Source organism: Bos indicus x Bos taurus, chromosome 7 (genome assembly GCF_003369695.1).
Source record: "Bos indicus x Bos taurus breed Angus x Brahman F1 hybrid chromosome 7, Bos_hybrid_MaternalHap_v2.0, whole genome shotgun sequence".
In the NCBI taxonomy this organism is placed as follows: Eukaryota; Metazoa; Chordata; class Mammalia; order Artiodactyla; family Bovidae; genus Bos; species Bos indicus x Bos taurus.
The window spans coordinates 59491904-59504547 of record NC_040082.1 but is presented as its reverse complement, the minus strand read 5'-3'; the positions used below and the strand labels follow the sequence as shown (position 1 = coordinate 59504547).

At 34.7% G+C, this 12644-nt stretch overlaps 2 protein-coding genes across 5 annotated transcripts in view; both read left to right on the top strand.

The window, feature by feature from the left end:
* The window catches only part of PURA (purine rich element binding protein A), a 12183-nt gene extending 9167 nt beyond the window's left edge, over positions 1-3016 (top strand). For all 4 annotated transcript variants that reach the window (XM_027546283.1, XM_027546284.1, XM_027546281.1 and 1 more), the window contains exon 2: positions 1-3016. This exon is cut by the window's left edge and continues 2392 nt beyond it. The gene's annotated coding sequence lies outside the window, so the exon portion shown is untranslated.
* Positions 3017-5989: 2973 nt separating this feature from the next.
* On the top strand, positions 5990-12572 carry IGIP (IgA inducing protein). The gene is made up of 2 exons (XM_027548499.1): positions 5990-6074; positions 12361-12572. Exons 1-2 carry the CDS (start codon positions 5990-5992, stop codon positions 12570-12572), a joined length of 297 nt encoding a protein of 98 aa, XP_027404300.1.
* The last annotated feature ends 72 nt before the right edge of the window (positions 12573-12644 follow it).

Sequence of the window (12644 nt, the reverse complement as noted above, 5' to 3'; positions counted from 1 at the left end):
GTGTATGTAAAGGATTTCCATGTAGCTGTGGTGCTAGTTATTACTGGCTACATTATATGCTAAGTGTATTTGTGTTCCCCAAGTGTACAAGCCTTCTATCAAAAGTATGTTCTATAACTCATATATTCAAGATGTAGGGTATGAAAATGCAAAGCTTAGGAGAGCACTTTACCAAGCTGGTGTCCTCCAAACTGAAATTGTTTGTAACGATAGTCTTTTACAGGTTTTCATTTAAAGATGTTTGTGTGCTTTTAATTGACAACTAACTTCTTGCTGCTGTATAGTAAAATATTAATATATTTTTATCATTAAACTGCTGCATGACTATCATCTTTGAGTGAAGAGAAAATGTTATAAAAAAAAAGATGCCTTAAACAGTACATTTTGGTTTGGAATTCTGTAGAAAGTATTTTGGTTTTTAAAAAAAGGGGTCTTGTCTGACATAGAGAGTTCTGGGGATGGAATTGTTATCTTGGCAAATCCAGCCATATAGATCTAACTGCTGTATGTAGAAGACACCACCTGTAGGAGCTGGAAGGTATCAGTGCTTCTCACATTGTAAAGCATTGGCCTAGGAAGGTGAAACAGTTGTCTTTTTGAAGGATTTTTTTTCTGCTGGTTCTTTGGGTTTTGATTTGGTATTTTTAAGCTCCCTGGTTGAGTGTGTTGTCTTTGTTTTTGAGATCTACTGTATGTGTTGAATAACAAGCTATTTCCATTGTACTGTGCATTTTCCCATTAAATTGTTTGCTTTTAATATTCATACAATGTTTAATATGAGGTGACCGTACAATAGTTAGGAGTTTCTTTACTTACAAAATCACTGGAAATGATTAAATTGCTTTTCCCCTTCCCCCAAGGTGCATTTTTCTTATTTCCACATAGTAAAGTTGAGCTTTTACAGTGCATAATGTGACATTTGGAATGCTTATCAACTGCATGTAAACATTAATAACCTGCACTTTTTTGTCTTAAGGTTTGTTGAGCTGTTTTGTTCACTGTACTTTAACTGTGATATGGAAAAGACTGCATTCTCTGTGCTGTTATTAGTTAGGAAAGAGAATTGCTTTGATTTTGTCTCTTGTTTACTATAGCTTCTTAAAGTTAAGCCTTGTACTACAGGTTGTTGGAGTACTCCTAGATCAGTGTTTTATAGTAGCCAGCAATAAGTAGTGCAAGTCAACAAAAACACAGCAAACTTAGGCAAAGTGTCCTTTCTTTGAGATGCGAGTTCTTTCATGAGGTTTTCTTTAGGGTCCGAGTTACCTAAAGTGAAGCCTTTCATAGCTATAGACTTCAGATTCTGCTTGGAATCCTACCGGATCAAGAAGCACATGTATTGTGCAATTATCTTTACACTATAACAGTTAAACACAATCTTACTAAGATTTTGAAACCAGTGTCTGATTTATGGTCAGTGGATTTTAAAAGAAATCCACATTCAGATCTTTTAAGACTTAAGACGTGATCATAGAAAAGACTAATGACTGTAAAGATGCTCTTTTTTTTGCATCTCACTTTACCTCCCCAAGTACCCGAAACCTTCCCTTTTCCCCTCTCCTGTTTCATCCTTTTTCCACCCTTGCCCCCAGGTGCTCGGTACTTTACCAAGGTTCTATAACTCAGTGTTTTATGTTGGAGTTTTTCCTTGTTTTTATTTTACTAGTTGGTAAACCCTGTTTGTGCTGAAACAAAAAAGGAAATGGTATATTTGACCATATGTGTTATTCATAGAAGACAGTATGATCAAATGTGCCAAAAACATGTAAACAAAAATTAATTCATGACAAGTATGCCTTATTTTTAATGATCTGCTTTGTCTTACAATTAAGGTCCAAGAGCTTGGTTAAACTATACTATTTGCCTAAGTATGAAAGAACACTTGAAATGCATTACATTCTTTAAAATGAGAGACATTGTCAAGTAATTTAATCCAGAGATCAGCCACCAGATTTTAAATGCCCATATAAGTGTGTGTGTTTGGTATTGTTTGTTTTTTTGTTTTTTTTTTTTAAGTCACCAAATCTTTTTTTAAGCTACTTTTTATTTGTGCCTCCTATTTATCATGCTGATGTTGGAAGCAGCAGTCATCCAGCCACAGAGGGAGCTAAAGTTAACTAACCAGAACTGTAGAAATCATTATACATGCCTTTGACAACAAAGGAAGTTCACAAGAAAAGCCATGTTGGCTTTTCCTCCACTAGATACAGATTGGAGGTAGATGAATATTTGCCAAATGGAAAAAAAGACAATGTGAGTCAGAAAGACAGACTTTTCCAGCTTCTCAAAAGCCATGGAGAGTAGAAACCAAAACCAACAGGGAAATAAAAAACCTGGAAGTCTCACTTTGTAGTTGTCCCATGCAGGGGTTGAAATTTGACTCAAAGTGAAAAATATATCAATGTATTTTATAGGTCTTCACATCTAGAGATGGATAACTATCGCAATTTGGTTTTTCAGGTGATGGAGAAAGCTGCTAGTAATTTTAACCCCTGCCTAAAGAAGACAGATAATTTCATTTGGGAGCAAGTACTTGTTGCCTTGAAAAATAGCACTGTAATAGCCTATGATAATTAGTTATAGAATAACCTTTTTCCCTTTTAAACTATGCAAATTATTAAATAAGTGTAAATTAGGACTCAATTAAAGATAGTTGATTATATTGCAATCAGATGGCATTCACAAACTTAACTGGAGCATATACAAATAAAATCTATTAGTCTAAGAGTTTTGTATGCTAACAGAAAAAATATAATTTAGCTACCTATTCTAAAAATGGTGAATATTATTAATATTGTACAATAGGACTGGGAAGACTGCCTCCTTTTTTGAAGAGAGAGATTAAGGATTTTTATAATTGTTTTTCATCAAATTTTAATATTTTTGTCAAATTTTTAGGTATTTAATTTGTAAAACAGTTTGCTTTGTACTGGCATACAGAAAATAGGGTATTGATTTTAAACTTTTTGAAGCCAAGTGATCAAGTACATTTGTAATAAAAGTCAATGGATCTATATCAGTTGTACTCACTGTTTTCATTTCTTATACTTATTGATATAGGAATGCTGTACATTTTCTGCAGGAAACAACTAAATTTGGGTGGAAGGGAGGGGAAAAGATAAGTCCATTGATAATGAGAGTATGGGTGGGTACCATGACCCAACTACTTTATATAATCTTTAAGTCAGTTAAGATTTGGTATATTAAAAAAGATGTATAGGTCACTTTTTTCCTACCTTTTTTCCTATGAAACTTGATGTTTGTGGGGGTTGTCTCATTCATTTTTTTCTGTGCTTTTAACATTTTTTATTTAGCAATGTTGAAACTCTCTAAACTTCTTTCTTTTATATTTTGGGTTATCTGCCAGCCATGATTGACCCCACCATGGGCATGATTATTTTTATCTCCCACACATGGTGGAGCAAATGGCAGCCCACTCCAGTGTTCTTGCATGGAGAATGCCATGGACAGAGGAGCCTGGCGGGCTACAGTCCATGGGGTTGCAAGAGTTGGACATGACTTACCAACTAAACCACCACCACATATGGTTCACCCTGTCTTCAGTATTCCCACTCATTTTTTCATATTACACATACACACATTTCCATATGATTTCAGAGTGGAGATTTCTGAAATGGTTGTTCTGGTGGCTTTCGTAGCTCCCTGATTTGTCTTATTTTACATGTGAACATACTTTTAAGATTTTTTCCCCCATAAAAAATGAGATACCAAATCTGATGACTTTTTTCATTTTCAGTATCAGAATGAGATCCTGCTTGCTATATAAAGAATGCTAAGAGAATCTTTAGCCACTTAAGTTTGAAAAAGGTTGGTGATAACTGAGTATAACATTTATAGTTGATGATTCCTAAAATTGGATATCAACAATTTGTAGATATATATATATATATATATATATATACACACATATATATATGCACACTTCCCCATGAGAGTGAAATGAATAGGAAAGAGAATTTATTAGAATTGCTTAAGTGAATAAATTCACTAAAGTAATTTGTGCAAAGTTGTTTGTTAAAGTTTATCTACTTTTAAATCATATAATATTTATTTTAATTGAAAGTTAACCAAATTTAGACCATTCATAATGAAATTATGTGAAACTTAAGTGATCACTGCTATTAAAATCACTATTTTTACCCAGCAACATTAATATAAAGGATTTGCAATAAATTTTTAAGAAAAGCTGATTTTAATGTTTGAAGAGTTATTTGCTCCTAAAATAAAACCTAAATTTAAGGCCTAGGCCCTTTGAGAGGCTCTTTTAGAGCAGAAATTTCATTACTATGGCGATCATCTAAATTAGCATTAGCATGAGTCAGGCAGAATTTCATAATGCAGGAACCAGGTAAAAAGTGAAATATATGATTGGTTTCAAACCAACAGTTTGTTACCTTTCAGTTGCTAAACTGACTACCAAGTTTTGATGTTGGATGGTCCTAGGCAATTTATGTCTTTAGGAAGGTTGAATATGGCAAAGGTCACTTGTTAGAAATATTTTTTTTAAAAAGAATTTCACAGCTACTCATTTTTATTTTGTCCCCATATTGTGTTTGGTATTTATTTCCTTTCTTTTTTCCTGATGTGCTTTACTTTTGTGGAAAATTGTCTTGTTTGATAGGTAGAAACATGGTGGTGATCCTCTGTGTAAAACAAAGTTACTTCTTATGGACCAGAAATATTTTACTCATTTTGGAATCGCAAGATTTTTGCGAATATATACTTTGTTTTGGTGGTTATTAGTAATTTGCTTATAAAGTTTTATAACATTTCCTAGAAAAAATTTAAGCTAAAGAGTTTAATTTTTTTGATTTAGGGTGCACTTTAATAATTTAAGAAGCCTCCAAGTTCAAGGACCAAACCTTTATATTCTAGAATTGTGAGAAACCTGGAAGTACTCTTGTTAGCATGTGTTTTGCTCTAAACTGGATTAATACAGAAAAATCCTAAGAGGACTTATGTTCTTACTATGAAGTAGCAGTCAAACTTACGGGACAGGTGACCTAGGTATTCACATTGACCAGCTCAGTGATGGCCATCCGCTGATGAGTTAATAGTCATGTTGGGGAATGGATCAAACTCCTCTTGAGCTGGAGTGGATTGGCAGTTTCCAGTGCAGATAGTTGTTGGTGACATTTGACCTACCTCCCTACCCTATACACTGGAATTTTCTTTTTCCCATGTTCTTTTTTCCTTGTTTTGCTCTCTTTTGTACTTCTTGCCATTGGAGAAGGCAATGGCACCCCACTCCAGTACTCTTGCCTGGAAAATCCCATGGCAGAGGAGCCTGGTAGGCTGCAGTCCATGGGGTCGCTAAGAGTCGGACACAACTGAGCAACTTCACTTTCACTTTTCACTATCATCCATTGGAGAAGGAAATGGCAACCCACTCCAGTGTTCTTGCCTGCAGAATCCCAGGGACGGGGGAGCCTGGTGGGCTGCCGTCTATGGGGTCGCACAGAGTCAGACACGACTGAAGTGACTTAGCAGCATACTTCTTGCCATAGGCCTGCCAGTGGCACTCCAGTTTACCTCCTCAAGAAGGAAGTAAAGAAATTGCTGACTCCTGCCTTAGAAAAGAACATAGCTAACTGACCCCAGAAAGATTTCTGTATTATGAGGTAATTGGGCAGTGTTTTCTGACTGCTGTCTTCCCTATAGTCTTAAGTTGGCAGTTTGAAGAGCATTGACATTATTAAGATATGTATGAATTGAAGAAAGTAAGAAGTATGTGTATTTTAGGTAAGTTCCTGGAGCTGAGACTTACTGGTTTGGAAATTTGAGAGCAGAAAGGGGGAGAGCTGTTTGAAGTGTTTATGAATGGAAGTGTGAGAGGTATACAAGGGAACGGTTTGGAGGTAAAGTGGGAGAAATTTTTACTGGAGGTAGGAAAAGACACTGAGTTTAAATGAGAGTTGTTTGCTAAGGACAGTGAAGCTGATGTTTACTAAGGAAGTTTTCAGAAAAAATGGGTCCCTTGTTGGTTATGAGAGAGCTGTTGGTCTATGTTATGATGATGATGATGATGATGCAGTATATAAACCTATTTTCAGGTATAGGATATTTGCTTTTCTGGACAAATATAAATAGCACAATTGTGGAATGGCAACTTTTCTGGTTAAGGCAAATGGTGCTAGAGACTTATTTTGAGGGGAAGAAATTTTAAAAGTTTCAAACTTTTTCATATTTATTTTTAAACTATCAGAAATATTTTATCATACAGACTATTCTCCTGGACTCATGTTACAATGTAGTTTACATTTGCTTTTCAGAATGTTCTTTAGATCAAATTATTCAGCTTTGCAGTCCACAAAGATTCATATTATGCCTTGCTTTATAGAACCTTGAGCCTTTGTTCCACATAAATTTTTAGAAGTACAATAAACCAAGTTAAAAACATTGAATTGAAATCTTAGGTGTCTTTTCTATTTGTTTTCTGTTTGCAGTCCTAGCAACTATTTAACATTGTGGCCCTTATGAGACTCTCAAGAATATATATTTCTGAAATTAGGCAACATACCTGCCCTCAAGCTCAAGTTTCTGTTTATTTTTCCATTTTCTATATTACTTTAAAATTGTATCCCAAGAGTTCATTGGTGGCAAATATTAATAATATAATTTAGTATATCTTAGAAATTCTTATGTCCTTTATAGGGTGAAACTGATTGTGTTAAGATTTCTGTTCTCAGTATCCCAATAACATTTTGATAAGATGAAAAGTTGCTATAATACTCGTTTTTAAAGTTACACAATTCAACTATATTTGAATTAACTGTTTTCTAGTTTGGTATGGACTTAATCTCAGTGATTTTGACAGATTACTTTAATGTTTCATTTTACCCAAATCTGTATATTTTAGTGATAAAACCTCTTAAAGATAACTTTTAAAAAAGAGGTTCTGATTTTGTATTTGGAATGTAATTTTTTAAATAAATGTCAAATACATTAATAATAATTATTTTTATTTTAACTTATTTTGTAGAGTTGGCAGTTAGTATGATTTTCATCCAGTAGTATTATATGTCAGATTTTAAATTATGATGGTTACATACTATAACTTAAGTCAGTGCAGAGCCTTCTTAAACCCCTCCCTTAGGAATTGTTTAAAAAGAAGTGAATTCCCAAACCTGTGTCAAGAACCAGTGATTTAAATAACTGTGAGACAAGTCTTTGAAAGGCTTCCTTGAGTCTAGTCAATGGAGATAAATGATAGCCCATTTCCATGCTGCATACAGTTGTTAGGGTTTATAAAGTTGTCAATATGTAAAAGTGCAAAAGCAGGAAAGACTGTAAAGTTGCCTATAAAATTTCTAGTTTTCATTATTTGCACTATTTATCTTTGCACTTGATTTTTTGAAAGTTAAGACTAGTCACTTTCACTTTTGTTTCTAGTCTTTTCTAATTTCTTACATTTTCAATATCCCACCCAAAGCAAAACTTATATGCAATTAAATATTCTTTATAAGTCCAAGAAAATATTTCGTAGTGTTAGCTATGTAGAAGAAAAATTTGTTTTGATAAAATTTTTAATATGGGCCTTTATTTGCCAATAAAATCCTTTGTAAATGTGAGTTTTATTAAACTATTTGAATAGACAAAGTGAAAGTTAGGGTAGAAAAAATATATATACATACATATATATATGAAGTGATGTCTTTGAGATCCAATTTCCAGCCTGAAATGGCCTGATTTTGGATGTTAATTTGTTTTCAGTGAAGTCAATGAGATTTGAGTCTAGCTGGGCATTGGCTTAAAAAACTGAAAGTGAAGTGGGTGGCAAGTGGCAGCTCCCTCTTTCATGTAGTTTTCCATAATACTCATGGAGTTTCCTTATGGTCTATGTGATATAACTGGTGTTGAAATAACTATATTAGATGAATATTCCTTTTTGGAATTCAAGGTTGACTCACTTTTTGAGGAGGGGGGTAGCAAGGGATAAGAGACTTTATTTTAACTAGAGGCATTCTTATAACCTCAAGATGTACTCTAGAACTAGTAGGAGAACAAAAAGCGTACCTGTGAACATATTTTTTGTCTTAGATTGCGCGACAGTGTTTGGAATTGCAAAAAAAAGAAAAAAAAAAAAGACAGTTTTGTCAATAGAACAGAAATGTGTTTTAAATGAAATTATTTTTTGTAAATTATTATTTCATTTTATACTCCCTCTCCCATAGCCTTTTAGGAGCTTCATACTTAAAACCAACAAGCTAGAGGCCTCTCTTCAGAGCTGGTTTATTTTTGGAATGCCTGAGTGTGTTTCTGGATGGAAGGGGTGCGGCAGGGGGTGGTGTTTTAATTCTCAACATGCTCTTCTCAGCACGTTTTGCTATTTATTCTGGATCTTAAGTTTGCAAATTCTGTTGAAAATTCAGTGATGTATTTGAAATGAGAAAGTTCTCTATGACATAGTGTGAATGTGTATGGCTGGACTCTATTGTGGAACTTTGTGGCTTTGTTTTTAATTGAGGTAGAAAGTTATAAACTTCCATTGTTCAGATTTGAGGTTTATCTAGTGGAAATGTGCCCGGTAGTTATCTAAATATGGACCAATTTTGGGAAATGAATGTTGACAAATGTGTATTTGACTCTAGATAATCCTTTATTCAAAACTAACTTAAAGGCTTACATCATTATAGTTGTCTTAGGTTTTATGTTGTCTTGGATTAAATGTGGATGATGATCAGTAGTATATCTATGAATTTTCTTTGAGAAAAGAGAAATATTCAGTCTCCAAACTTTTTATTGGAGACTAAATTTATCATACATGGAAAATGAAAAAATTTTAGAAAGTGGCTTTGATTATTTTTAAATAGGGTTTAATCAGCTTAATTATTTTTTCTAGTTTGAAGCACTTATTTCCCAAATATGAATAATGGGAAAAGATCAACAATATGCCCCCCTACTTTTTGAGGACATTTTTAGTTTTTTTGACCCCATTTCCCAATCCTAGAATAAAACAAATTACGGGTAGCCCTCTTAAGTCCCTGTATCATCTTTTTGGGGTCACAGATACCTTTGATTATCAGATGAAAGTGATAGACGCTCCCCCCAGAAAGAAAATACCACATACACAGTTAATTTTGCACACAACCTCAGGGGCATCACACATCTTCTGGAATCCAAGTTAAGGATCTCTTTTCTAAACTCCATAGAGAAAATTTTAATGCAATTAATTGATAAAATTAGGAACTAAGTATTGGCATAAAACATTTCAGATTGGAATTACTGTTAGATGGTGGCCCCTACTCACAAAATGTAGCATTCTAGACAGCTTTGCTAGACATTCTAACAACCAGACAGAAGGAAGAGAGCAGCAAAGTTCTGAGAGCGATTTCTAAGGAGTTAGGGCATCTCTAAACATGGGAGCCACTCCTGGTTCAAGGCAGGGGTCAGGGTGCCTGACAGCTTCTAGCAGGGTAGAGTTTGATAAACCACAATGCTCAGGATGCCAAGGGGTAAGCCATTATCTTAACCCCTTCCTCACCAAAAGATTTTAGTTTTGTCTATTGGGAAACAAGATGTCACTAGGGAAGAAAAAGATTTGCCTTACAACTTTGCTGGAACACATCAGTTTGGTGACGTATGGGACACCGGTATTGTTTTTGAGAAAGTACATAAAACCAAAGTAAATTATTCTCTGTGTAGAACCTTATTTACTAGTAACATTTGTTTGGATGTATTAGCTTTGACAATTTTTACCAGTAAATATTGGTTTTATTTAAAACTGGGAATCCAGTGTATGAATAGGATAGTTGATATATCTGTCCTTTCCCCCTATAAAGAATAGTTTAAAGGTTTATGCATACTTTTTATTTTTCTCTCTTGATGCCGTGGAGTGGGGTGGGTGGGTGGGGAGAGATCTTTGAGTCAACAAACTGACAAAATGTCTTCTTCAAATTGAAAAATTGAAAAAGCAGCACCTTATTTAAGTCTAACTGTATACCATTTTAGTGCATGTATTAGTTTTAATAATGATTTTTGGTGCATGCCTTTGGGCTTATTCAAAAGTGTACAATAGGAAAGTATACGTATTTCCTTTCTTAGAAAGGAGATGTTTTTCTACTTTGCAACATGTGATTACAAAAATCTTCCTCTGTGGGAAGATTAACCATGTATTGAACTACTGAAAAGTATATATTTTTAGATATACAGAAGGAATCTACATGGAGCAGCATTCAGACCTATATAGAAGTCATAGCATTCTGTATAGGACCACAAAGGAAATAACATTAAACAACTTAAACAGACTTTGTTGGGTAGAAATACCTTTAGATCTTGCAATGACATCCAAAAAGAAAATGCCACAAAAGTTTGCTGAGAACTTTTGTTGTTTGAATTTTCTCTGTCAGTGTATTTAGCCCAAATAGAACAGCTTTGGGTTAACACATACATAGGAATCAAAAAAACAAAGCTAACTAAATAAATCAGTCTGGTTTGCCAATCCAGCTTGACTAAGTAAACTAATCACTTGCAACATGAAAAACTGTCCAACTCCTCTAAGGTTTTGACAAAATAACCTTGGCTGATGTGGGAAAACTCCCACTTTGATTTCTGACCTGACAGTGAAGGTTCATGCTTGACATGGTTTCAAACCTGACAGTGTCTGTTTAAGGAGCTATGGTACAGTTTGCTAATTCAATCTCAGATACCTGTTGATTACCTGTGAGATCTAGAGTCCAAAGTAGCCAGCAGCCGTATCCCTGAGTGCTCTGTGCCCATCAGATCTTTTAAAGTTAAGCAGGGTTGGGACAGGTCACAGCTCTGATGAGTGACCTCAGGAGCTGTGGACAGCCCCAGATTCAAGAATTGTATCTGCTTTCTTGGGAGTCATCACTGAACTAATGTCCCACATGGTGTTACTTCCTGTAGATGCTCTCTCTTGGAGGAGGCCCAGAGCACACATCCTAATCGCTTGTGGTACTCAGAGAGGGGGTGCTAACTCTGATGCCCTGGCCAAATTCCAGTTTAGGGATGTGGGTCTTCTTGCCATTCTAATTGGAAATGTGCATCGCTTCCCATTTTCCCTGTTGATCTCAGTGCAGACTGCACTGGTATATTTCTTTGCCCTGATCCCAAGTCTTTAAGATGCTGGTGTGTATTATATGGGCCAAATTCATGCCTTATCCTAATGCTGGAAGGTTGAGGAATGAGTGAGCTTGGTATCACAGTGCCCTATAGTTGGAGGGTAAACTCTTGTGATGATTTAGGGATGAAGTTGGCCCTCTTTTTAGCATAAGTTGGGAATGTACACTGGTCAGAGGCTTCCAGCCATGAGGTGTGAACTGAAACCTATTTTCCCTCTTTTCTTATAGCATGTTGAGAAAATCTGTTGGGTTTTTAGCAGTCAGGGAAGGCCGGAGTTCTGCAGCTTTAATCTGGGTAACTGAGGCTGGTTTGAGCAAGACTTTGGTTAATTAACTAGGTTCTCAGATGCCACAGACTCCGTGAAAAGTCACCATTATTTTCAATGGTTGTGATAGAATTTCCCTCAGTAGCCATTATTTTAAGATTATATTGCAGAGTTGCTTTATTTGAACTTTTTGTGTATACACAATCCCAAACTGGAAGAAATAATAATTAAAAAAAAAAGGAATCCTGCTGTGAAAGGTATATATTACTCTAGATTTTTCTTACTGTAAATATTGTAAGATTGTAATACTGTCGATATTTTATTAACCAACAAATGTTAATCTATGTGAATTCAGACTTATTTTAAATGTGCTTCTTATTTACTGTGTGTGGTCCCTGTTGCTGACAGTATTAAGTTATATTCTGATGTAAGATTAACTTTATTAAAGAATGTAAACATTAATGTTTCCTTATGGGAAAACAAATAAAGTATAAAGAAGACAATTCTTTTCATTAAAATATACTGTGTATTTACACTTGCTAGACCCAGCACCACTTATAAATTTAGTACACTGTTCAAAATTTTAGTTAACACAGCTGACATGGTTGTGCTCTGAAAGCCTAAGAGTAGGTATTGTTGGAATATGAACAGTTTGTGTTTGTCTGCTGTGAATCATAATCTTGAAATTTCTAATCAAGTTTGTAAAATTTTTATAGTAAAACATTTTAATGACAATTTAAAAATTTATCTTCTCTAAAGAATGGTCAAAACAATATCCTTTCAGAAATAGAATTGTTCTTTAATATCTTTCCAAAATGACTTTGGTTAAATGGACCAGATGTATATTAGTTAAAATTTAGGACAAAGTTGTAATATTCTTTGAGTTTACAAGTTAATCCTTATTGGAGATGTGCCAATTATACAGTAGAATATCATTAATTTGCACTGTTTGGGGACCCCATTAAGAATGCTGAATTTTGCCAACTAAGAAGTAAGCAAATGCAATTTAAAAAGTAAATTTGAGCATTCTGTATTAAATCTGTGCAGCTATTATCACATGAAGAAGCGCAGTGTGTCGGGCTGTAATATAACCATACTTGCTGTTGTGTTCTCCCATCTCAGTGCTGGGAACTCACCATGTGGAAACCAAGCAAATGTGTTGTGCATCAGCCGGCTTGAGTTTGTTCAATATCAAAGCTGAAACTAGCGAGGTCTGCTGTACTGCTTATTGAAGTATTGTGATTCTTTTAGGCATTGATTCTTAAAAAATATA